Source organism: Lutra lutra, chromosome 3 (genome assembly GCF_902655055.1).
Source record: "Lutra lutra chromosome 3, mLutLut1.2, whole genome shotgun sequence".
In the NCBI taxonomy this organism is placed as follows: domain Eukaryota; kingdom Metazoa; phylum Chordata; class Mammalia; order Carnivora; family Mustelidae; genus Lutra; species Lutra lutra.
In genome coordinates, this window is record NC_062280.1 from 51,450,303 (window position 1) to 51,477,472 (window position 27,170).

At 43.9% G+C, this 27,170-nt stretch overlaps 1 protein-coding gene across 9 annotated transcripts in view; it reads left to right on the forward strand.

Moving 5' to 3' along the window:
• Positions 1–27,170, forward strand: part of FMNL2 (formin like 2) — a 320,685-nt gene that overhangs the window by 272,762 nt on the left and 20,753 nt on the right. For 4 of the 9 annotated variants that reach the window (XM_047721719.1, XM_047721722.1, XM_047721718.1 and 1 more), the window contains exons 10-16: positions 11,270–11,344; positions 15,255–15,365; positions 18,195–18,344; positions 20,313–20,414; positions 22,156–22,468; positions 22,802–23,008; positions 25,845–25,865. In XM_047721719.1, coding sequence (XP_047577675.1) covers positions 11,270–11,344; positions 15,255–15,365; positions 18,195–18,344; positions 20,313–20,414; positions 22,156–22,468; positions 22,802–23,008; positions 25,845–25,865 — 979 coding nt within the window. The remainder of the gene's footprint in view (positions 1–11,269; positions 11,345–15,254; positions 15,366–18,194; positions 18,345–20,312; positions 20,415–22,155; positions 22,469–22,801; positions 23,009–25,844; positions 25,866–27,170) is intronic. The other 5 variants (XM_047721723.1, XM_047721725.1, XM_047721721.1 and 2 more) reach the window with 2 other exon arrangements.

A 27,170-nucleotide genomic window follows, 5' to 3' on the forward strand; every position in this document is an offset into this window, starting at 1 on the left:
AAAGAAAAACACCTTAAAATCAGTGACAGTAGTGGCTGTTGTAGTCATCTTGGGCTCCCATAACAAAATGCCGTATACTGAATGGCTTAAACAACAGAAATTTATTTCCTCACAGTTAAGGAGGCTGAAAAGTCCCCATGCTGGCATGGTTGGGCTCTGGTGGAGTCCCTGTCTGGCTTGCAGATGGCAGCTTTCTTGCTGTATCCTCAGATGGTCTTTCCTAAGGGTGTATGTGTGTGTAGAGGTCTTGCCTTCTCTTCTAAGGCCATCAATGTCATTGGATTAGGGGTTCACCCTTATGACCTCAATTTAACCTTACTAACCTCCTAAAAACCCCATTTCCAAATACAGTTGAATTGAGGGTAAGGATTTGATATATGAATGTTGTGGTGACACATTTCTGTCCATAATAGTGGCATTATTTTACATTTTTATGCATCTTTTAGAGTCTAGCTTAATAGAAGGTAGTTGTATGCTCATATCTGCCTCTGCATTCAGTCACTTGTGTTTTTTTGATTGACGTTGTTGAAGAAAACAAATACACAGATGGAGAAAAAAGTATTTTAATAGCATGTTTAGGTAACAGTGGATATTCTTTTTTGAAACTACACAAACACTGGACAGGTAGTAGCTTATGAGTTAGTTGCAGAGTAGAACCAGAAACTGTATTAATGAACTTCTGATACTCTGTTAGTTTAAAATTTGTTTGTCTTGTACCTTGAGTGAATGCATAGTTGTGTAACAATATATGGTAGCTAGTTGGAAAATATCAATTCACTGAATTATCTGGATCTTCTAAATATTGACACATTTCATCATGCAGTATTTTTTAAAAATCACATTATCACCACCAATTTCATTAGAAAAATCTTTAAATATTGGAAAAGCTGTCAAACTCACAGTAAATCTAAGTTTTCCAAAATTCTCATTTTTGCTTGAAAGCTCAATTTTTATCATTGGAAACAAATATTGTCAGTTTCCTTCATCCATTTTCAAGAAAATTACTGCCAAGTTTTTAAGACTGAATAACTGTGGTTTGTTAGTTATTCTTTCAAATAAGGACGAAAAAAGATGGCTAGGTCAGCTTGCAAGTAGAATAATCCTAGAAGTGCTTTTCCTCAAGACACTTGTTTTTTAATAAGTAGCAGAAGTGCTTTATGCAGGCTTCTCATTTCATCGTAGAGAATATAGAAAGGGTGTATATTCATTGGTCAAGATTGAATAAAATTAATACTTTTTACTGCATCATCAAGGTTTTCTTTGAAGTTTTTTTTTTTTTTACATTTTTAATTTAAAATTAAATTTTAAATAACTTTTTTTTTTTTTAAAGATTTTTATTTATTTATTTGACAGAGAGAGATCACAAGTAGACGGAGAGGAAGGCAGAGAGAGAGAGAGAGAGGGAAGCAGGCTTCTTGCTGAGCAGAGAGCCCGATGTGGGACTCGATCCCAGGACCCTGAGATCATGACCTGAGCCGAAGGCAGCGGCCTAACCCACTGAGCCACCCAGGCGCCCCTTCTTTGAAGTTTTTAATTGTAATTTCAGTATAGTTAACATGGAGTGTTATAATAGTTTCAGGTGTACAGTACAGTGATAGAGCAATTCCTTACATTATCCGTGCTCGTCACAGTATGTACACTTTTAATCCCCATCCCCTAATTCACCCATCCCTCTATCCACCTCCCCTCTGGTAACCATCAGTGTGTTCTCTATAGTTAAATCTCTTTCTTGGTTTCTCTCTTTTTTTCCTCTGTTTTGTTTCTTAAATTCTACATTATGAGTGAAATCACATGGTATTTGTTGTTCTCTAGCTGACTTCTTTTGCTTAGCATAATACTCTTTAGTTCTATCTGTGTTGTTGCAGATGGCAAGATTTCATTCTTTTTTATGGCCGAATAATAATCCATTGTGCGTGTACACACACACACACACACACACACACACACACACACACACACACCCTACATCTTCTTCATCCATCTATGGATGGATACCCGGACTGCTTCTCCAATTTGGCTATTGTAAATAATGCTGCAATAAACATGGGGGTGCATGTATCTCTTGAATTAGTGTCTTTGTATTTTTTGGGTAAATACCCAGTAGTGCAATTGCTGGGTCATAGGGTAGTTCTATTTTCAACTTTTTGAGGAACCTCCACGCTGTTTTCCACAGTGGGTGCACCAGTTTGCATTCCCACCAGCAGTGCACGAGGGTTCCTTTTTTCCCACATCCTTGCCAATACTTGTTGTTTCTTCTGTTTTTGATTTTCTCTATTCTCACAGGTGTGAGATGATATCTTCTTGTGGTTTTGATTTGCCTTTCCCTGTGGTTTTGATTTGCCTTTCCCTGATGATGAGTGATGTTGAGCGTCTTCTCGTGTCTGTTGGCCATCTGGATGTCTTCTTTGAAGAAATGTCTGTTCATATCTTCTGCCCATTTTTCATAGGATTATGTGTTTTTTTGGCTCTTGAGTTGTATCAGTTTATATATATACATATATATGTTAATATATATAAACATAAATATATATTTAGATATATAAAAATATATATATTTTAAATTCAGTCATGTTTTCTTTTCTTTTTTTTAATAAAGATTTTATTTATTTATTTGACAGAGAGAGTTCACAAGTAGGCAGAGAGGCAGGCAGAGGGAGGGGGGAAGCAGGCTCCCTGCTGAGCAGAGAGCCCGATGTGGGGCTCGATCCCAGGACCCTGAGATCATGACCTGAGCTGAAGGCAGATGCTTAGCCCACTGAGCCACCCAGACCCCCCTTTATATATTTGAATACCAAGTCTTTATGAGATATGCCCTTTCATCAAGGGTATTCTTAAGTGAAACTGGCCTTTTTTTTTTGAACTGAGACTCTCTTGAATACACTGATTCCTGGAATACTTGGTGCCACTGCCTTGAGTCATCCCAAGGCAGCAGTGGTTTTCTTCACCTGCTATTGCTTTTGTACTACCAGTGCAAATGTCTACTCAGTGAAAAAGGCAAGTAACACCTTAGCGTCATTATAAAAATAGTTTTGACCTTACAGATGCTGTGAAAGAGGCTCAGAGACCCTTGGTGTTCAAGAACCATGTTTAAAGAACTGCTTCCCAAATGCACGGTCAGCTGTCTTGTTGGGCTGGGTGGAAGTGGTTCCAGGTTGCTGAGAGTGAGGTCTTCCTGATGAAGACCCAAGACTGGGGTAGAGCACAGAAGAAAGTAAAGATGTGGAATGAGAGGAGGACGGAGCTGTGGACAAACCTCAGGCCTTTGCCTGTTTGTGGACTGAGGCCTTTGATCTAGCCAATGAAGAGTTCTTGTCTTCAAGGGCTCTAAATTCATAGCATATCTTTGCTAGATTTAAACTGACTTGTGATTCAGGCATGAAGAGAGCATGGATTGACATCTGTCTCCTGAGCAGAGCTCAGGATCTGTGATGAAAATGCCACGGGATTTAAACAACTCCTGCCATGTGTTGTTGCTACAATGCAGCGAACATATGATGACCACTAAAAAAGTGTGTCACCATGTCCCCTCCCTTGCGTGGCTTGACCAAAGTAGATATGCTCAAAGGATGAATCTATGAGAAGTGAATGATATACAGTGTTAGGCCTTCTGCTTTGGAGGGGTCTGATGGGTAAGTCATCCCAGAGATGACCGAGGGCCTTATCTCCTCACTTAGTCCTCAGAAAGTTGTCTTGCATTGCAATGTATTTTGGTCTTTCTCCTTTAGGAACAGAAGCCTTGAAAGAATCCGTATGAGTTCTTACTGATGACCAAGAGATGTGTCTTGTATTAAAGCCAGAAAGAGTCAAGTCAGACATTGGGAATATTTTTTCCGAAAGATGTCATTTATGAAGAATTATATTGTGGAGCCTTACTGTTGTGCATTTAGTGAAGGTTATCTTTTTTTAGGGGAGTGATTAAAAATGCATTTCTCATTTAAGGTGTGGTGTTTCAACATGTTATTCTCTGAGGGTTCTGCCAGCCCTTTGCTTCTATATCAGGATTCTTTACTCAGTACAGCAAAATACATACATGAAAAGTAAAAGAGTCATCTGGCTGTTCCGTGTGGTTGGTGCCAAAACATCTGGATGTTTGGAAACATCTGGAAAAGCAACTGAAGTTTTCACCAGGGTGATCAGCATGATGTGGATGAAACCCCTGGCTCATAATCACATGATTTACCAGTTCAGCATCGATAGAAGTGTTCTATTAACTCATGAAGAAGGAGGGTTGAATAGTTCTTAGAATACATTCAGTTGTTTAGCTTTCAGTCATTTTCAGTGAAGTGAGAGAGATAAGGCCGTTGAGTTTCATAATGCTTCAATTCAGCGAACATTTCCGCCCTTATATCCCTGGACACGTGAGAGCCAACAGTAGGTCCGAGTGGTCTGCTTCTGTCCCAGCAGCCACTGGGGAACCAGGGGATGAAATGTCTGGTTCCTGTAGGAGAATGAGCGCACAGACCCCTGCGAGCACACGATGCCCCAGCAGAGTGGCTTTGTTTTCTTTTGGTCAGGGCATCATGGCGTCAGACAGTCCTCAGGCTGCTGGTGCTCCCAGTGGAAGGTAAAGAAATGCTCTTCACCTAGAACTAACTATGAAATAGCTGTTTACTTCATGCAGCCCTGAGAAAGAAAACGGAACTTTTGTTCCCGGGCAGCCCCCCGAGAAGGGCCGTCTAATCAGTCATAATAGACTGTGCCTCTAGAAAACGGTGCCTTCCTGCAGGGAGCCCTGCGGATCACAGGGGCCTATTGTGAGAAAAGAAAAAGAAAGTATTGAAGCAGGCACTCGGCAACAGGGCAAGGAGGAAACACTTAAGCGAGGGGCCTTTAATTTTTATATAACTAACCCAGAAGCATATTTTATAGCCACCTCATAAGAGTCAGGCTTCAGTCTGGCTGCAGACTTTGTGTGGTGCCCTGGGAGCCATTGCTGGGGAAGCCAAAGACAGTCATTGACCTTGAAGGGGGACAGAAAGGTGGCTGAAGGCTGGCCGTCTGTTGTTCATTTCAACATCTGGCTAGCAAGGAGACTCTTTATTACAGGGTTTTGTAAAACCATCTTTCCTCCACCAGGAGCCTTGAGGGAAATCATTCCCTCACCCCTGCTCACCCTCAGAGACACTGTAAACCACTGCCTCTGTTAAATCCAGGCCCCAGATGTAGCCGCATGGCTCGGGACACTGTTCAGCAATGTCTTTGACAGATGTTGGAGAACGGAGTGGAGTTGTTTTTTGGCAGGAGCTATGCTCTCGCTTCAGTTCTCCCTGAAGTGGAAATGTCTCCCACTTGTCCCAGGTGTGGCCCGTTTTTATCTGGTTAGAGAAGGTCGGATTGGTTTTGTAAGCACGGGGGAGCCAGACGCCCGGAGAGCACGCTTGGGCCCTTACATGCGGGTCCCGGGGCTTGCTGTGGCTGAGGGCATCTCTCTTCGTTGGGTTTGTGTCGAGTTTCCAGGCTGGTCAGTTTGGGAATATCTGGTTATATTACCATGCCTACGTTAGAATTTTAGAACTTTAAGTATCAAGTGAGGGTTTTTTTTTTTTCCCCCAAACTTCAATGAAACTTCAATGAAACTTTTTTCTTTTTTCTTTTTTTTTTTTTTTAAAGATTTTTATTTATTTATTTGACAGAGAGATCACAAGCAGGCAGAGAGGCAGGCAGAGAGAGAAGGAAGCAGGCTCCCCGCTGAGCAGAGAGCCCGACGCGGGGCTCGATCCCAGGACCCTGAGATCATGACCCGAGCCGAAGGCAGCGGCTTAACCCACTGAGCCACCCAGGCGCCCCTCAATGAAACTTTTTTCAATGAAATTTTACCAGGCAACTCAGTAAAACAGAGTTGGGTAAATGAGGACAGAAGTCCCAGGATCCTTTCTTATTTGTGTTTTTCCTTCCCCTCCCAAGCTCCCCACCTTTGGAGCCTCCTCCTCCCTTTCTTCTGTAATGCTTATGGCTTCCTAAAAGAAGCCTTGAAAACAAGCAGTATAACCTGAGGCTCTTTGTTTTAAACCTTTTTTTTTTTTTTAAGTGTTCCAAGATTGTTTATTCACCACACCCAGTGCTCCATGCTATACATGCCCTCCACAATACCCACCACCAGGCTCACCTAACCCCCCCCAACCCTCCCCTCCAAAACCTTCAGTTTGTTTCTCAGAGTCCACAGTCTCTCAGGGTTCTTCTCCCCCTCCCATTTCCCCCAACTCACTTCTCCTCTCCTTCTCCCAATGTCCTCCATGTCATTCCTTATGTTCCACAAGTAAGTGAGACCATAAGATAATTGACTCTCTCTGCTTAACTTATTTCACTCAGCATAATCTCCTCCGGTCCCGCCCATGTTGATAGAAAAGTTGGGTATTCATCCTTTCTGATGGAGGCATAATACTCCATTGTATATATGGACCACATCTTCTTTATTCCATTCATCTGTTGAAGGTCAGCTTGGCTCTTTCCACAGTTTGGCGACTGTGGCCATTGCTGCTATGAATATTGGGGTACAGATGGCCCTTCTTTTCACTACATCTGTATCTTTGGGGTAAATACCCAGTAGTGCAATTGCAGGGTCATAGGGAAGCTCTATTTTTAATTTCTTGAGGAATCTCCACGCTGTTCTCCAAAGTGGCTGCACCAACTTGCATTCCCACCAACAGTGTAAGAGGGTTCTCCTTTCTCCACATCCTCTCTTACACTTGTTGTTTACTGTCTTGTTAATTATGGCCATTCTGATTGGTGTAAGGTGATGACTTAAGGCTCTTAAACTAATGAATGTGAAAACTCAAGTCCGGAGATCCCAGAGACAACCATGTCATCCAGGCTAACAGCAGGGTAGTGGCAGGGCTATGACCTATAAGGCGGGTTTTCTGGTCCCGTTTGGTCCTGTTTCTGTCCTCATACCCCTTCACCCCCATCAGTGTTAGAGCTGCAAGACGCAAAGAGGTGTGGACGTCAGGCAGGACCTCAGGGATGGGTGGGTGTTTAGTAAAGTGAAATCTGTGGTCCAGGATCCCAGCCTGAGGCCTGTTCCTTTAGACGGTGTCAGTCAGGGCCAGTGTGTTTATTCACATGACACTGATTTATAAATGAAGATGCCTCTGAAGTTTCCTGCGGAGTACATGGCTTTCCAGAGCATAAACTTTTATTTTCTGGCAGCCCTGGCTGTTAGTCGTGGAAGCCTAATTCCTGTCAGTGTTCCATGCCCAAAAGCCTCCTCTACAGTCTACCCTGCTTGGCCTTTCTGTGGCTGCTATTTCTTAAATTTGCTCCATACCCCACCTACTTCAGTGGCACCTTGGCACTGATGGAGGAACCGGGTGTTAAAGCTAGTGGGGGGGGAATGGGAATCAATACCACTGATGATGTGAAAGGCAAGAAATGATCTATCTCAGTTGCCACGGAACAGTTTTTTTTATTTGAAAGTTTTCCGATCATGTATTGTCTGGCCTTCGTTGGCAGATGGAAGTTATATGCAGGAACTTATAACAGTCAGCAACACATACAAGCAGATACACTCCTGGCTTTTATATATGTTTTGATGAAGTCCTTGAGGGCGTCCCCATGAAGGCCCGTCAGTGTGTGGATTCTGAGCATAACTGAGCAGCGGTGTCTTGTTCCTTTCATCCTCCCCATTTTCTGAAGCCAGGTCAGTTTCAAAGGGGAGAAGAGGCACGTTCAGCCATGACTGTTCTGCTTGAACCAAGTGTGTGGGGTGGTCCAGATGTGAGCGGTATGAGTGGAGACTGCTTTCCTTTGATGCTGAACACAACTTTACCGGCCTCCCCCAGACATATCTCCCCATTTCCTGTGGGATTACAGTATATGCTTGTTTAAAGATTGCTAAAGTAATGTAGAAACAAATGTGAATTTGGTTTGCATGCTTCCTTTTCTTCAGCAGAAATAAGGGGGCGGGTCGCTGGCCTCTGGAGTCCCTGCTGTTCCTGTGGAACAGTATCAGAAAACGCGGCCCTGAACTTGTTAGTTGAGATCGGCAGCAGAGCTGCACACTGAAACCTTTACCAAGAGGGACATGGTAGAGCTGACAGGGGAGGCCCTTCTGGTTCTCACAGTGGGTGAGGGGAGCGGTCAGCCAGATCATCCGTTCAGAGTCTCCCAAAACTGCCGTTGCCGTTGGCAACATGTTATCTTGTGCATTTGGATTCTTCTCACCAAGCGCATCACCGCTGTAAATTGGAAGATATTGAAGTATTATTTTTAACTGTTAAAGGTATTTCTCTGTTTCTTAACACAGATGTTCTTAGCAGGGATTTGTCTGTTGACGGGATCCCCTCTAAAGAAATGCATATATTCAAAGCTTTTCTTAATGTCCATTTCAGTCCTGCCTGTCAGGGTGGTATGTGATGTTTGGGATCTTTACCCAGCTTGAAATTAATCTAATACTGCTTGTTCTAGATTTGATGCTTTCTTTCTTCTTCTTCTTCTTTTTTTTTTTTTAAAACAGGCTGTGAATAGTTGGTTTTCTTGCTGCCCACAAGTGCTTTCCTCAGCCATATAAATTGCCTTTTTTCTAATGCCTTGCACACAACCTCTGATTATTTGGGAGTTCCCTTATTATTGATTGTACCTCTGCAGGGCGGTGGGTCCATCCCTGCTGTGTTCCCTTGACACTCAGTTCTGGTAACTGGAGACTTAATGATCTAGTTATCTGGTTTATAATTGGTAGTCAGAAAGGCTGGGGTTGAGTCTGCTAGTCTATATTATTTAAGCTATGGTTTAGCAGCCACGCGTACTTGTTAAAACACAGATTCCTAGTTCCATTGTGGGGATTCTACACACTCACTCAGTGTGTCCTGATTTAGACTCTAGGAATCTGCCATTTGTAGAAGTTCATGGAAGATTCTGGTGCAAGCACATCAAGTATGCGCCCGGTGTAATGACCGTGGTTTTTAACAGTAACATTTTTCATCTCTGCCGGTGTCTCAGATAATTCTGGAATGCTTTAAGTGATCGTCTTGGGTCTATCTGCACAGGCTCGGCTGTGCTGGAGAAGGAACGTCAGCCGGGCTGGCTGCTGGAGACCTGGCTCTGGCTTCTCTACTGACCTTTCATCAAGTTACAGTTGTTCACTCTGTCTAGGTTTCCGTCTCATTCATAAATCGAGGGCACCAGGTACCTAACAGATTCTTGACATTCTTTCATTTGAAGGGTTCTGCCCGCCTCCGAGTTGTACTCCTCATCGCTGTTCGTTGATGGCTCCTGCTTCTTCTAGTTCTCTGGGTGCCTGGCGGCTCAGCGGAACTTTAATCACCGCTTCGGGTAGCTGCTGGCTGTTCGCAGACCCAGGGCAGTTTCTATTCCTTTCTCCTGCCCCTACCAACCTCCCAGGACAGGTGGATGTAAACCGTTCCCCTGGGAAACAACTGCTTATGTTGGGGCTTCTTTTAAAATTCAGGTTGTAATTTTGACCCTTTCCATGTCCAGTGTTGGCAGTTTTCACCCACTGGGCTCTTTGTTGCAGGCTAGGGACTTTTGTGCCTCTGGGCAGATGTGGCTGTTGTCATGCTCTAGGGAACTGTGCTTGGAATGCCTCAACTCTGTGCCCCCCAACAAATCTTTTGCTTCCAGAGACTTGCTGCCTCTTCTCCAAGAAGGGCTGTGGAGTTGCTTCAGAATGGCCTGGGTTGCCTTTAAAATTGTGCATGTGCGTGTCACCCAGCCCTGCCTGGTCCTCTTGAATCCATCACTCTTGGGTGGGTTTGGACATGTGTGTTTTTTGAAGACTTGACTTTAAATGCTCTCTTTGGAGCCATCTTCTTTTCCTCTGGACTGAGTTTTTACTGTAATTATTTTTTGTTAATGGAGGTGTAAATAAGTGGGGGGTTGTCAACAGAATACAGTAAAGTGTGATCTGTGTCTGTTGAGAAAATTAAGCTGCTTCAAGACCTTGGTGACCCTCCAAGACTGAAGGCTTAACACAGCACACAGTTGAGGCACAGGAACCATTGCTAAAGCCATAATCCTGGTGCTGGTCTGCTCTTTCATCAGTGTGTCAGAGTGGGAAAGTCGTTCTTCCTTTCCTTAAAGTGTATTTTCACGTGATTACTCATTTGTCCTTTTTTCAGTGTAATTCAACAAAGATTATCGGGAACTTACAACATGGTAAGCATTGTTCTAGATGCTGAAGATAAGAGTAGTGAACAAAAAAGACAAAATTGCCGTCTTCTTGAATCTTTCTTTTTATATATGTGTGTATATATGTGGGATTTAACATAATGGAACTAAATGGCTGCTGTATAGCACTATGAAATGTCATTTTAGGGAAATTCTTCAGGACCATCCTTTGTATTGCTAAGGTGACAAATTGAACTGGAAAATTGAGTCAAGCATGTGAAACCCAGATTAAATTCAAAATATTAAGACCAGAGACTGTGTCTTATTCACATTATACGTAGCTCATGGGTATTGAGGTACATATTTTCTGAAGGCAAAAAGAGTAATCCAGTGGGTTCCAAAAAAAGGTAGCCAGGGTCACTGGCAGAATTAAAGTTTATCCTTTGATTTTGGGACTAAGTCTCCAAAGAGTTCTTCTTTGTTACAAATCTTCCTTTGACTCTGTGTTTTAAACTCCTATGTACTTTGGGGGTCCTGGAGTTTACAGTAACTTACCTGCCTCTTTAACCTGTTGAGTGAAAGCATTAATTTGAGGTGAATGTTCCAGACCTAAGGGGTGCTACTTCATAAATTACCACAAGCTTCTGTACTTTCCTTGAATGGATTAATATAGCTTCCCAAGTGTCTCCTCTAATAGTAGGTACTTTATGGTGTCTACCTCTTTGTTGTGGCTTATGCACTGAAATTATTTGATTTAGATATAATAGGAATGTTTTCAATCTGCTTTCAAGGAATTTAAATGCTACATTGTTCAAATCTTTTAGCACGCCTGTTTTCAAAGTGCTTTTGTAAAAAGGAAAACGAGGTATGAGGGGGAAGGGGCTGTTTTTGTTTTTGTTTTTTTAAACCATAACATCTTGGGATTCTGAGTGTGGGCTAAAAAAATGATGGACTGCAAAGATAACCAATAAAAGAAAAACACATTCGATAGAGATTTCAGGATATCAAGGGAACAGTTAAAAGAAACCAAGGGCCTGGCTCAAGTTGGTACTTATGAGTTAACTGACTTAGAAGAGAAGTAAATAGTGTGTGAGCGAGGCAATAAAAAGATACTCTGGAGATAATTATTAATGCTAAAATTCCTGCATCTCATTTTAGAATACCTATGTTTGGAATTTCATATGCATGATGAAAATGTGTATTTCAGGTTTGTGGAGAAAAACAGCGCTTTGAGAAGTTGATGGAACATTTCAGGAATGAAGACAATAACATAGATTTTATGGTGAGTTATTCCAGTACTACGTTACGTTCAATAAAGCAAACTCCGTTTCTGTGCTTTTTTCCTAAATCCATTTATATTCATATATTATACATATGTGTGTATGTATGTGCTTATAAATGTTACAAAGGACAGAAAATTGAGCATAGTATGCTATAGATTCAGTCTAGAGTGTTCCTCACACTCTGTATTTTCCCCTTACAGGGGAAATTGGTGTTTATTTCCAGTTTTATCCCTCATGTGCTGCATAGCAAATAAAGGGTGAAGCCATGTGTTTGGGGAAAGGACATTCACTCCTGGTACAAATTCCTGCAATTGCCAGTTTTAGCTGTCAGTCAAGAAAGTAGAAACCAAGAATCTTGACCATTTTGTCTTTTGCACACCCCAGCCTGTGGCTTTCTCCAGACTACATTCTCAAAGACTAAAGCTCATTGGTTTGTAGAATTGAACTATATGCCTCCCCCAAACTATTATACAGCAGTGATTTCCACCCCTGCTCCCCGCCCCACTCCCCTTGATCTCTTTCCTGCTCTGGTAGCTGTGAGCATGTCAGTATATTAGCATGGTAGTTCACATGCAAGGACGTGTGGTTCAACAGCAGCACTGTCCTCTCCAGGGACGAACAGCAAAAGGAGTTGTGAGCACTGCTGAATTTTTAGACTTAAATCTTAATCTTGGGGTGAAGATGGAAATACACCCTAGATAATTTCTGAGACACACGACCCATGAGTGCACCCAGATCTGCAGGCTTTCTCTGACCCAATCCGGTTGACCTTGGGTGACTCCTGAGCCTAGGCGATCTCACAGGGGCTTCCATCTCTCAGCTCACCTCCAGCTTGGAGCAGGTACCCGGCCAGTTCTTACATTGTCCAGTCTGTTCAAACCTGCATGGAGGGTGCCAGGCATGGTTTTATTTAACTTGGTTCAACAGCCATAAACCATGAAACATAGTTTTGCAGATTTCTAACCCTTTCATGTGAAAAAGTTTTCTGGGTCCTTAAATTTTATGTGCATCCTAGCCCTCAACCCCTTCCAAATTCTATGAGAATGATGAGGTCATTTTAGAGAAACTCTTCTGTTCCATCAAAGCTGGTTACTTGCTTTTTAAAAAAAAAAAAGAAAAAAGGCAAACAACGTGAAACAAGGAGTACTTTCACATTGGCTTTTTAATTTTGTTGTTAGGAATTTCTGAAGCGTTGAAGGCCTGTGTTGGCACGAATGATAAGTACGTGAAGAATCCATACGTGGCTCACTTTACCAGTTTTTTTCCTCTGCCTTCAGAGGGGCAACTTCTTTGTCCCTGAAAGCTGAGGTTGCAAACTGGAGGCTCCCACACCGAAGCCAACCTACAGGCTTGTGAGCTGGGTCTGACAGTGACGTCCTTCCATAAAAAATTTGGAAATGGTGCATAAAATACAGATTGCTGATATATATATATATTTTTTTTTTTTTAAACTAAAAATTTCAGCTAACATGAGACCCCTGCGCTTGCAGAGTATCAGCTGCTGGAGCCAAGTTGCCCCTATTTTTAGTCTGAAGATCCCCTTGCCAGTTTGCCGTGGTCCACACCATTCCTTGCTGTGTTACACATGGCCCACTTCAGTGATTATCATACCTCGGGGATCTCCCTGCCACTTGAGTTTCTGCTGAAATTATGATTATATAATCAAGTCCTTTAAAATGCCTTCACCGTTTACAAGGGAGAGTCTATTTCTTGCCATTATTATATGTGCATGCAGTGAGGAAGCTAATTTAGGAGCTGCTGGGATATAGGTACTATGCTCGATTCCTCTGTCACTGAGCAGATAGTTGCCTCTCAGGCCTATCTTAAAACTCAACAGATATTCTGAAGAGAAATGGACAGATGCCAGAATTGAACCATATTTTCCTCCAGAAAATGAGGCTTTTCTTAAACTGGGCTTGGGAAGGTAGTTAAGTCGTACAACCTCCCAAACAACTTATTCCTCATAAAATATAAATTCTTCTAGCATAGCATAAGGCCTTTTCCTGTATTTTTTTTTTTTTGTGGAAAAAAAAGTCTGATGAAATCTTTAGCTCATTTAACCACAGAATGTGAAGTCATTTTTTAGTAAATTGCAAGTCTTCTTATAACCTAGAGAACTCACTGTCTTCCAGAGAGATCATCCAATGTATGACTTATATTCAAAGGAGAATCTAACTCAATAGAAATAATTAAAAAAAAAAAAAGATAAAAGAAACTGGGTTTGGAGGAGAAAGGAAGAAGGCAGCTTTCAGAGTAAATGTGAATCTGTATCCCTCACTCATTCTACCTCCTTGAAGAGATCATGTTTACCCATAAAGGGAAAACATGAGTAAGATATTTTCACCGTAAATGTCACTGTTAGGAGCTTTTAAAATAGGGTCCCTGGCTGACTCAGTTGGTAGAGCATGCAACTCTTGATCTTGGGGTTAAGACTGAGCCCCATGCTGGGGGTAGAGATTACTGAAAAATAAAAATCATTAAAAAAAAAAAAAGGCAAAACAGATCTACTGAACTTTGTTTTGTTATTTTACCAAACCAGGAACTGGTTTTCTCTGTGGCAGGTCTCAGCGCCACTGATGCAGTTGTGGAGAGAAAGCAGTAAATCCAAGGCTTTTGTGGAATGGAAACTGGTTGACTGTTTAAAATGGGAAGTTGGGTCAGAGATCGTGTTACGATCTTGTTGGTATAGTGGGGCCCATGGTGAAATTTTAGAAGTGATTAGCCTGTGGTACGATGATAGGTGATTTTCTTTTCTTTTTTTTTTCTTTTTTAAGATTTTATTTATTTATTTGACAGATAGAGATCACAAGTAGGCAGAGAGGCAGGCAGAGAGAGAGAGAGGAGGAAGCAGGCTCCCTGCTGAGCAGAGAGCCCGATGTGGGGCTCGATCCCAGGATCCTGGGACCATGACCTGAGCTGAAGGCAGAGGCTTTAACCCACTGAACCACCCAGGCGCCCCGATAGGTGATTTTCTAAATGTTGTTTATAAGATTGTTAACATTTTCTATGATATGCCTGTAACACCTTACACAGTTTGTTCCATATACCCATAAGACTTTTTAAAAAAAAGTTTTACTGAGAAGTGAGGAACATAACATCTAACTTACCCCCCGAAAGGATATTTTTTGCATATTTGCAGGGTCATGCAGCCATCCCTGAGGTCTAAATTAGAACATTTTGTCACACCGGAAGGAATCCCCATTAGTAGCCGCTGCCCATTCTCCTGTCCCCAGTCCTTGGCAGCCTCTAATCTACTCTATCTGCATGGATGTGCCTGTTCTGGATGTTTGATAGGAATGGCATCATCACACATGTGGTATGTGAAGATAACTTGTTCACGTAGCGTAACATTTTCAAGTTATAAGATGCAGCAGTACCTTATCCCTTTTTATCGCCACATAATATTCCAGTGTACGGATAGAGCACATTATTTTAACCCATCGGTTGATAGACAGTGGTGATCTTCCCCCCCATGTCCCCATGTTCTGGTTGTGAATAACGGTTTTGTGAACATTTGTGTGTGAGTTTCTATACGGGCGTGCATTTGCATTTCCCATGGGCACATACCAGGGGCAGATGGCCGGGTCCTATGGGAACTCTGTTTCTAACTTTGTGGAGCTGCTGCGCTGGGGAACGTTCCAGGTGGATGCGAGTTCTGCTTCATCCACCGCCTTGCCGGACTTGCATTTTGATTATAGTCATCCTAGTAGATAAGGAGCGGCATCCTACAGTGGCATCTCTGTGACTTTTAAATTAAAAAAATGGTAAAATGTTTTTAAAGACCCAGCACAAGGAAGGAAAAGGAGACAGGTAAGTGCATTGAGATGTGTGCCATTGAAAGCATCCGCCTGCCATTAAACTGAGAAGACCTGTTGGGAGCCCTGTAACCCATTGGCAATTTCATTGCAGGTGGCCTCCATGCAGTTCATTAATATCGTAGTCCATTCAGTGGAAGACATGAATTTCAGAGTGCACCTCCAGTATGAATTTACCAAGCTAGGCCTGGATGAATACTTGGATGTAAGTAGAGCCGCGACCTTTGGCTCCAGTGTTAAGACTTGATTTATTTTGCCTACCTTCAAAGATGCGCTTCCGCCGTGACTAACAAATGCTCGAAGCTCTATGTGGTCGGGTCCCATAGTGCTGGGTAAAGGGAACCTCGCCGAGTGATGCAGTCGGCCAGAGAAACTGGATTCTTGCAGACCTCTTGGGACCTTGGGCTGTGTTCTGCCAGCAGTCTTTTAGTACTGGGGCCGGACAACCTCTTGTAGCCTTGCTGCAGCTTTCCTCCACGTTTGAGCTCCGTCCGGGGCAAGTCTTGTACCCTCGTCTGGGCTCGTGGGCAATCCACGTTCTTGGTTACTTTGGGGACCCCATCAAACCAAGACTGCAAAGAGTGATGAATAAATGCTGAGAGCACCAAAAAAAAAAAAAAAAGGAAATGGACACTAGAGACTTCCTCATGTAGCGATTACATTCTGTTTAATGCTTTTGTGGCTTTGGCTGTTCCTTTTTTTTAGATTTTTTATTTATTTGACAGACACAGCAAGAGAGGGAACACAAGCAGGGAGAGTGGAAGAGGGAGAAGCAGGCTTCTGGCTGAGCAGGGAGCCCAATGCAGGGCTCGATCCCGGGATCCCGGGATCATGACCTGAGCTGAAGGCAGACACTTAACGACTGAGCCACCCAGGCGCCCCTTGGCCATTCCACTTTTAAGTTCTTGGGAGAAGGATGTCTAATCTTTCTCTTTCTCTGACTCCCCTGCAGAAGTACTTAGCCAGTTCCCTGTAGTTCTTTTTTTTATTTTATTTTATTTTTTTAATTTTTTTTTAAAGATTTTATTTATTTATTTGACAGAGATCACAAGTAGGCAGAGGCAGAGAGAGAGAGGGGGAAGCAGGTTCCCCACCGAGCAGAGAGCCCGATGTGGGGCTCGATCCCAGGACCCTGGGATCATGACCTGAGCCGAAGGCAGAGGCCTTAACCCACTGAGCCACCCAGGCGCCCCCCTGTAGTTCTTCACCTAAGCAATAGAAAGTTGATGTGAAAACCGTGAATGGGCTTGAGTAGCCATGTGTGCATAGGGTGCCCTTATGTCCTTTGATTTCTGGAGAAGCTTTGTTTCCCCTCTGTGCAGCAGTGGTCTACTTGAATTTGAAAGGCCACTCGCGAGAGGGCAAGAATTGTTGACCTCCATTTCCAGTCTTGTTTCTAGCCCCGGAGAAGGTAGACGCGCTTCCCTGGGAGCTCTCGAGAGTTTAGCTGCCTGTCTCTGTTAGGGGGGAAGCCAGGGAATTACAGTTTATTGTGAAGCAGAGTCACAGCATCAGTTACTCTCTGAGCTCGTGGCCTGGCTCAGCACACTGGCTAGGCTGCCCTTGGAAAGACTCCTATTGTCTAAGGACAGCACTCAGAGAGAGGCGTGATAGATTTCCGTTATAGAGGTGTTTGAATTGTCTTCTGACTTGAAGAATCACTAGTATCTTTGACAGAATTTGGCACTGAAAGGTTTTCCCTGCTCTACAATCCAGGTTTCTCTTTCTGCTTTCCCTGCCTACTCTGAGAGTGGCAGGATTTGAGTGCCCACTGGGTGTATCAATCGCTAATGGTCTTGTGGGTTCAGTTTGGTGATGGTCGTGCAAAGCTCCTTTGGGCTCCAGGCTGTGATGGCGAGAGGAACACATCAGATAGTGCCTGTTACCCATGGTGTACTTGGTGAGAAAACCTGCCTAGCTCCTGCTTTATTTTCCTTTCTGGAAAACAAGGGCTTTGCCCTTGTTCAGATTGTTTTTTTTTTTAGCATATACTCCTAAACTAAGATGAAATAGACTTTCTTTGGGACAAGCTAAGTTACTGAATTCTAGATTAGACCAAGGAGAAAATCCATCTTTCTGAGAATTTATGTAGAACATAATTCCTCTGAAAAATTTAAAACTTTTTTCTAAAACTCTGTTTCTCTAACTTCTTGGTCTGTTGGTTCTGGACCCTGATAGAGGTGGTTAGAAGATTAATATTATAAACATATAATATGTAAATAAATGCTTCATTGGTTTACAAAAACCTTGTAAGTAGCCATTGATTTGTTCAATATATGTTTTTTGGTATTCTTCCCTATGCCAGGAATATTTTAGCTACTCATCTATTTGCCCTAGGGGGGAGGTCAGGACGTATGGTACTTGCAAGGAAGACTCACAGATTTTCTTGATCTCTAATTTCACCTTAAAGCTGGTTGACTTCCTTTGGGATGCCTGGGCCTGTAATGCAAGGAATAGAGGAAATCATCCTTATCTGTGTTTTGGGGAGTCCTAAACTCCTTGAGTATTGTGGGGAAGTTACCTTGGAGGGTGGATTCTAGCAACTTATTAATAAAACCCAGGGCTGATATACTCCATCCGTGTCTTCCCCACCTCCTGCCTAACCCTCTTCCTCAGTGGAACCGCCCTCTCTAGTCAGGCAAATTACACTGACTCTAACCTCCTCTGCACACAGATGCCTCTCAAACCTGGGACCATTGCTGTCTTCTGAAGCTGCTTAATTTTTCTGTTGTCTAATTTCACCTGTATCAAAATGTTCTGGTTTGGAATATGTCGATATGGGGAATATATCTGTAGGAAGGATTAGGGAGGAAATGTGTGTATATTTGAGAGAGGGTATTCGCCAGGAAGTAATCTGACGGTGGCTTCTTAGACACTTGAACACTCCGTGATTGTCTTGAGGAGGCTGAGACATCACACCCTCTCTTGGAAAAGACCGCAGTGTTTAGAACAGAGACATGTAGGCTATCGTGCCATTACGTTCTCTTTCCACAGCTACGCTCATGCCACCCTCTCTTGGTGTTTTGGTTTTTAGAAACTGAAGCACACGGAGAGCGACAAACTCCAGGTGCAGATCCAGGCTTACCTGGACAACGTGTTCGACGTGGGAGCTCTGCTGGAAGACGCTGAAACCAAGAATGCAGCCTTGGAGAGGGTGGAAGAGCTGGAGGAGAACATTTCTCATGTAACTACCTCTCTGAAAAGGAGACACACACACGCTTAGCTGTTAGGGCGGTCGGTGACAGGATTCGGAGTATAGGGGTGAGCTGTAGCTGGAGAGAGAGAGCTGTCAAAAGCCCCTCAGGGTTCTTTCAAAGAAAGCTCGGCTGTTACTTAAAACCAAGGGGAGTCCGTTGCCTTGCCTTCGCTCGTCTGCTCGGTTTCCGCTGAGCCCAGGTTCCCTGGCCATCTTCGTTACAGACAGGCACCCAAGAGTGAGGTGATTGGTGCCATGTTAGGGGGAAATGTTACTCGAGTATGTGAATCTGGGCTGAGGTGAAGAAGTCCTGTTCTACTTCTTATTCTTCTGAACAGAAGTCATTTTCTATCACACATGCCACCATAGGCCCATGGCAGTTGGGTTCTAGCAACTCAGATAAGCCTCCCACCTAACCCTGTCCCTCAGTACAACTAGCATGGCTGCCCAGGCAAGATACCGCCCACTTCAGCCTCTGTGCCAGTTTGGTTTGATGTGTCAATAAGTTATATTTCACTCAGAGTCTTGTGAATGTAAGTCCTGCTCTACCCCAGAGTGTCCACACAGGCTGGTGGACGGGGCGGTCTTGTGTCCATGATGCATGTCTGCACAGTCTTGCCTTATGCTTACTCAAGTTCTAAAAAGATTCTTTTCAACAATAGGCCTTTTCAGGGAAATTGGCGAGTGTTCCCTTTTATCCTCTTCGAGGAGTGTCCTCTCTATATAACCTCAACTCCATTTCAGGGCAGAGGCTCATTTTTTCTTGCCGCAGACAGAGCTATGAATCTGAAGGCCTTCAGAGGCTGTTCGTGTGATCATCCATTACGCAGATATTTGAATATTGCAGGAATGAACAGAAAAATGGTGCTTCTTAAAGACCCAAGTGTTGTGAGGACCAAATTCTTTGTTGAATTCTGCTTGACAGTGTCCTTGGTTATAAATGAATGGTCTCTTTTTGCAGCAATATTATTTTCTCCCATTTGAGTGGTCCGTTTCTTTTCTTTCACATTTTCTTAGTTCAGAGTATCAGACGTGCTCAATGTCCTTCACCTTCCTCCCTCACTCTGAAAATGGGCATCTTCTTGGCTGTAGGTAAGCCAAGTGAGTGAGCCAACTCTCCCCCCACCATCGTGAGTGCTGCTGTGACGTGACTGGCACCTGCTTAGGAAGGACACTTACCGGCCTAGTGTTTCTTACCCTGAAAGATTTGACTCGTATTCTGAACCTGATCAGCGTTTTCATCTCCACGCTTCTTCCTCACCTTGCCCCCTTGGTTTTCTTTACTTGTGATCTCTTCTTTCCTTGTGATCATTTTCAGTGAAATCCAAGGTTGCTCACTTTCAGAGTCTTGTGGGAAAAGAAACTATGTAACATGTGGTTCACCCTGTCTTCCTCGGGAAGCCTCAGCCAGCATCACATGACCATAGTCACACAAGCCACTTATAGCGGGCCGGCTGTTTATTTGAACTGCCCCTCCAAATGCCTTTTATTATTTGGGTAGTTTGGATCAAAACCAGCAGTACTGTTTTCTCACCTGGTTTTCCATAATAACAGAACCAAGTTTTGTGGACCGATGATTTTCAAAAGCTCTTGCCTAATAGCCTTTTCTTCGGGCAGGACAGGTGACCTTCCCTTCTTGCCTTACCCACTGTCCCCTACCCTTGCCAGCTCTGGCAGAAATGGAGGGAGATGGCACTAAGGAGCTGATGTTATGGGTTTTATTAAGGATCATGTGTAGATTATTAATTCCTATTGGAAACAAATACACATTCCGAATCCTATTATAAATATTAATATTTCCAGAAAACAGCTTGGGGAACACAGGCAGGACTCTGATGGGCCTTGAGCTCCACTCTCTCTGAGAATGGTTTTTGAGCTTCACTTTCTCTGAGAACCGGGGACCTCAGCAGAATGATTGTGTGTTGTGACCCAGGTTTCCCTTTTAAAACTTTACAGTTGTCTGAGAAACTGCAGGACACGGAGAATGAAGCCATGTCCAAGATCGTGGAACTGGAAAAGCAGCTCATGCAGAGGAACAAGGAGCTGGATGTTGTTCGGGTAAGTGTGCTGATGACCGCTGCCCCGGATGGGCATTGCGGGAAAGGTGCACTGCACCGGCTCTAGTCCTGGTAGAATGCGAGGTACGTTCATGTCAGAGGATTGCACTGATGCAGCATGTTTATTGGAAGCATTTCAGAGGGGATACTCAGATGAAAGGTACACACAGTTAGGGTACATATACACATGTGTGTGCAATCAAATGTTGGGGGTTCAGTCCTTATCCCAGATTTTGAGAGTAACAATATTTTCCCAGAGTTGATTTAGTGGATCACCCATTAGCTTGGAGATAAAAACACAGAATGGGTTTAATTCATGCCAATTACTTATTTTTATTAGGACTTGGACTTCTTTGTATTTTCTTTTGCTTTGCTTCTACTTGAAACCAGATTTGGTGGTTGCCGTAGAAATGGTGAAATCAACACAGGCAAGACCTAATGGAATTCACCAAAAAAAAAAAAAAAAAAAAAAAAAAAAAAAAGACAAAGCAAAACCAAACCATTTTATTATCAGATAATCCCAGCTATTTTATTTGGCCTTAGCGTTGTTTTACCTTACGTGTCAGGTATTTGTAGAGTGCTGTCCGTGTGCTTAGAACTGTCCAGAACATAAAATCACCAAAACGCCTGGAGGGCTTTCAGGCACACGGCTTGCCTTTACACCATTGTTGATGAAATGGCACATTTTATGCGATGCTTATCATGTCTGTGTGTGTTGCTTGATTTTCTGACATGTCCTACAGTTACCTCTAGGAAATTTATTTTTTGGCACGCCATGGAAACAAAGTTGCAGCATATGGACTCAATTCAAGCCAGACTCTCAGATTATTAATAATAGACAGGGTGTGAAGAATGTTTCCCTGCCTGCTGGAGGTTTGTGGTGAGAGATCACATGTACAAGACCCAGCAAGCAAGTTCCATAAAATCCTTACACTGGGACCTTGGTGGGCCCCCAGTAAAAGGAATGGGGATGGCCTTTAAATTGAAAATTGTAACTTTTTTGTTTTCTGCTAAAAGCCTAGACAGGGCTAAGTAATCAGTAGAGGGAAGCACTAGCCTGTTCTGTTAAGTGCATACCAAAGGGAGAACGTTACAAGGATTGCTGTCCTAAGCTTGGTCAGGGGGGCGTTGTGAAGGCCAGAGAACCCCGTTCCAGAACAATCAGCCCCTGGTTATTCGTGAGTAGATTATTCCGTGCTTTGCAGATTTTTAATCCCAGTCTGATTTCTGTCCAAATCTGACTTAGGGCCTTTTGTCTACGGTTAACTGATATGTGTCTCAGAGTTACAAATGAATTTTAAAATAAATAAAAGGAAAACATGCCACCTCACCCGAATACCCTCAGAGTTTTCCAGAGTCAGCTATAAAATTATTTTTGGGTCATTTCTGCCTCGTTCTTCTCCACCTGCAGGGAAAATTGAGTTAGCTGCACTTTTTAATAGAAAGAACTATATTGACAGTAACAGTTGCTAGAATATATTGCATGCATTACCAATGAACAATTGATAATGAATGGGATTTTATAGGATCTGGCTGAGTTCCATAGGATTCCTAGGAGTATCTTTTCTTTCCTTTTTCTTTTTCCCTTTCCTCTCCTCTGCTCTCATCCTCCTCTCCTCTCCTCTCCTCTCCTCTTCTGTCCTGTCCTCTCCTTTTTCTTGATCCTCAATTTGCCATTCTGATGGTAATAGGTATGAATGTCCTGTGAAGATAAAACTGTTGACTGTGGACTCTTTTTGCAGGAAATCTACAAAGATGCAAATACCCAGGTTCACACATTAAGGAAAATGGTCAAAGAAAAAGAAGAAGCCATTCAAAGACAGTCTACCCTGGAAAAAAAGATTCATGAACTGGAGAAACAAGGGACCATTAAAATTCAGAAGAAAGGGGATGGGGACATCGCCATACTGCCAGTCGTGGCTTCTGGCACATTGTCCACGGGGTCAGAAGTGGCAGTGGGTAACTTTGTGGGGCCAGTAACGGGGGCCACCTCCCCGGGACCCCTCCCCCCCCCTCCCCCCCCACTACCTCCATCGTCAGACACACCTGAAGCAGGTAAGAAGCTTTGGTGGGAGAACTGAGAGTATCGGGATATTTGTATTTCTTCTTTTATCCATTGTCCGTTTATGTCCTTTGTCTGCTTTTGTTGGCTGGTTCTTTATCTGATTTTAAAAACTGACGTTTTTAAAGAGATTAAGCTTCTAAAGCTGAAGCTTTCACGTATATTGCAGTATATTCTTCATTTGCCAGTGGGACTGTATAGTCTTGAAAAAAATTCCTGTGTCCTTTTCAATGTTTTGTTTTTGGATACTTAATGTGCACGTGACATCCTGCTGGTGAAACCCTTCCCCTGTTTTCAAAGGCAATTTGTTTCTTCTTTTTCGCTAGTGCAAAATGGTCCAGTCACGCCACCCATGCCGCCACCGCCCCCGCCCCCTCCCCCACCTCCTCCCCCGCCGCCCCCTCCTCCTCCTCTCCCGGGCCCTGCAGCCGAGACTGTGCCTGCTCCTCCTTTACCACCCCCTCCTCCTCCCTCTGCACCCCCGCTGCCTGGGACGTCCTCACCCACAGTGGTTTTCAACTCAGGATTAGCAGGTAAGAGCACGGAATTCAGACCCAGGTACCTGTGTTAAGAAATACTCACTTGTGTTACCTCCAGAGGCTTTTAAAGCCTCGCTGAAAGTCCGGGTCTCTTGCAAACCCGCGTACCTCCTCTTAGTTGGAGAGCAGGGCTGCTGATGCGGCCAGGGCAGGGGAAGCCCTGCACAGAGGCATTTGTCTCTGGGTAGCCGCTGCTGTTCTCTCTCTAGCAGGCAGTTCTGATTTCTGCAGACTTCCTGCCTTCCACTCTCAACACCTAGGAAAGGGAAGAAAGACAAGTTCCCTTCTTAGGGATCAGTGCATTTTCCTGGATTCATCGACCACTTGTGGGCATCTGTTTGCCGGGGCTCTGACACACGGTGCCTCTGGCGCTCTGGCTCTGTTTTTGGAAGGTATTCACGGTGTCATTTCCAAAAGGGGAAAATGGCTCTCTGTGTCATTGCTCGATGTGGGCTTCCAGGCACGTCTTCTGTGCATTTGAAGACATCAGAATTCACTCTAGTGCAACTGAAGCTTCAAGAGAAGCATTGCTAACAGTGGGATCTCCGTGCTTTGAAATGCTTCTGAATCGTGCCTGCTGCCCTCCTGCTAACCAGGAGAGAATGCAGCATCCCCACCTCATGGGAAATGAAATGGGGCATGTGTGGGATGGGAGGGAGAGAGTGGTTCTAATGCCTTGAAATGGAAGTTCTGATTTTTTGACTCATGGAAGTGACTTCTTACTCTTTTCTAAAATACCACAAGCCATTTTCCCTGTCATGGAGCATTTCCCTGGCATTTTGAATAGCTCTGAGCTTAGTCGGGCCATCTCCGTGACCTCCGATAATTCTGCTTCCTCCTCCACTTCAGTCCCTCTATGAGGTCTCATTTCCAGTGAAGAACTACCACTGTGATAGGTGCGGTAGTTCTCAGAGCTTTCTGTCCAATGTCTAATGGCCGTCTTAGCTGTGAGAGATTTCCTGGACTGCCCACCCCATCCCCCAGAGTGTCCCATCAGCGGCTCTACTGGCCAGTCAGTAGCACTAATTCATCCTAGTAATCGAAGGTCTTTTGGGCTCCAGAAAGCCTCCCAGAGCCGCCTTGTTCCACACCGAGTCTGTTGTGTTTCCTTCCACTCCAAATTCCATAAACTTGTCCAGGAAACAAATAAATAATGTTCACAGGGTTGCCTAGGTAACTCAGAGTCCTGGGATCGAGTTTCGCATCAGGCTTCTCAGCGGGGAACCTGCTTCTCCAGAGAACTCTGCTGCTCCCCCTGCTTGTGTGCACACTCTCTCTTTCTGACAAATAAATAAATAAAGTCTTAAAAAAATATATAATGTTCACAGTAATCCAGTGATTTAGTTCTACTGTTCAAGGTCAGTCCCATCTACTACTTTCTTCTAGAACCTTTTGCTTCCTAAAGCAAAAGTGGAAGGTGTGCCATCATGGAACTGTTGGATTTTGGAATGTGAGCCAAGAACCTCTTAATAAGCCCAGGAGTCCCTTCCATGGGAAGGCTGCTGTCAGCCATGGAGTGTGAAGACCTATAGTTGGCATGCGCACCTGGCTCATGGATGAGGCTTCCCTCGTAGCATCCTGAGAGCATTCACCATGGCCCATGGCTGCTTCGGTGGCTCTTGTCGGTACCACTTCCTTTCTCTTCGGCACAACCTACCACGATAGAGCCTCTACTTCCATTCATCCAAGCTTTCACCTGGAACTCAGAACTGCCTTGGCGTGAGGCTGAGGTGTGCAGGTCCAGGGCTCCCTTCAGTAATGTGTCTTGTCCTCTCCAGACTCTTCCCACAACTCAGTTTTAAACACTTGCAGTCTCTCTTGATTACCTCAACTCTGTGTTGTGGAACTTTCTGTTCAGCTAATGACCAACTGCTGCCGTCAGGGTTGCTGCCGTTGGAGGGTGTCCCCTTTGTGTCTTACACCATTTTTAGAGGGCTGTGTGGGACTTAAGAAACTTCTCTTTGGTGCCATAAGTGTCCATTAAACAATGACAAGATGTTCTCTTTTACAAGCTCTAAGGATTATAAGACCGTTACGTAGCACATTATGTGAGATGTGTTGCCAGTGTGTGGGGTAACTTTCTCCCTGGAATTAAGAGGCCAGACAGATTCAGGATTTCCAATAGAAGCAAGGGACAGAGCTGAGATGATATGCCACGGGCTCCTGGAACCAGAAGCCCATGACATTTCTAGGCCTTGGACCCTTGGGCAACAGGATGGCCTCTCTCTTCTGTAGGCAATGAGCTCTTGTGTGCGTGGTAGCCAAGACAGGGGACCTGAATGAAGTCCTCTAATTTTATCTAGTGAATTTTTCTTTGCATTTTATAGAGAAAATATACAGCATGGAATGTATATTTGAAGCGTTAGGCTTACTTCCTCACATCTGTGATAGAGCAGCGTGGCTCCCATTTCCCGTGTCGGTCATGTGTGACAGATGTCTGAGCAGTCTGTAACCTTTGCTGTCTCTTTGGGAAAAGGTGCATTGTAAGTTCACAATGAGAATTTATACTTGGCCGATGATTTTCTGTTAAAACATGGCTCGTATCTTACGGAATACATAGCACAGTTCAATCTGGCTGTTTGGGACCACGATAATGAAATCATTTTTTCCCCTCTTCTAAGAAGGATTACTTTTTAGAACAGGATAGTGAGTGAGTCTTCAAGGCAGGCCTGAATGGAAATGAATTTTTGGCTCTGTGTTGCCTTGTGAAATGTGTCCAAGAAGCATGAAATTATCTGCTAAGAGTGCGTGAACTGCTGAGCGGCTTGACTCTAACCATATCTAATTTTTTTTTTTTTGTATTTTCTTGTTCTTTCTGCTTCCACAAAAGATGGGCCAATCAAGCTTTTCTGTAGGTTGCTCCTCACTGAGTGTTGTTTGCCGTGTGTTTCTGTTGGTCCCACTGTGCCTTGACATCTTTTCACTCCCATCTTACACTGAACCATCGCATTTGGACCTTGTATGTGCGGGAAGTCTTGCGTTGGCTGACTGTTGGTCCAGGTTTGCCCACACATTGTAGTAAAAGAGATTAAGGCTCTGTAAGCAGGCAGCCTGGGTTTCATATGACATATTCCTTTCTCCCAGAGAGAAAAAGAGTGTTTTTGTTTTTTTTTCTTCCCCCCTTAGTTTAATGGTCAGAGCTGAATCTAACGCCTCAGCTCTAGAAGGATTTTAGACTTATTCTGGGGGAGAAAGGATAGTTGCTCCACAGAACAAGGACAAGCCGCGAGGTGCTGCTTTTCCAGGCCCTTCCCGCTGGCCTCTGGCTCTCTCTATGGAACACACGCCCACCCACACAAAGCCACTCCGTTAGCCTGAATGCTGTGAGCACAGTGTCTGTCATGGTCACCTGTAGGCCCCTCTGCTATAAACCACTCCCCATTCTCCAGTCGGAGTTAAAACAACTTTCTAAAGATAACTTTTTTTTTTTTTTTTTTGGCCTGTGTTCTGATCTCAGGCTTACTTGTAATTTTGCTGATGAGTTCAGAGTAGGGTAGCTGCAGACAGAGTAACTTTCAGCACGTGTCCTGGGGCCCATGGTATCCATGGATGTATGGCGGAACCAAATGGCAAGGACCCGCCAGCTCAGATTGTGGGAGTATCCCTGCACAGCTTCTCTCCTGCTCCCCCTTATCCCTCCATATGCCAGGCTAGAGGAGAATCTCTTCCTTTGTCCCACAGAGGACACAGGTTTTCCTGGGCAGTGTAGACCAAAATGAAGTGTGGTGAGCAGTCCAGCACTGTTGGGTGGTGGGGCCTACAGGGTCATGGTGGTAGAAAGGCCTGGTTTGGCAAAAGCTATGTTTCTGTGTTCCTGCATGCTTTTGTGTGGATTTATCAGATGATGTTCCTGCTGTGTATGTGGCCTTCATAACTCTGGAGGAATGGCAGGCAGCCAGGGAAGAGCCCAGTGTGTGTTGGGTTTATTTTGTTCTGTGCTGTCCTTCTCCCTCCCTTACTGATGGCAGTACACTAATGATGGCAAATAGTGGAGCTCCCAAGTAACGTGGTGGCAGCCCAGGACAGACTTAAGAAAATATGTATGTATGTATGTGTGTATGTGTATATATGTATATGTATACATAAATGTATATACGTGTACACACATACATACATGCATATATAGACACACACGTGTGTGTGTTGATGGTTTGAG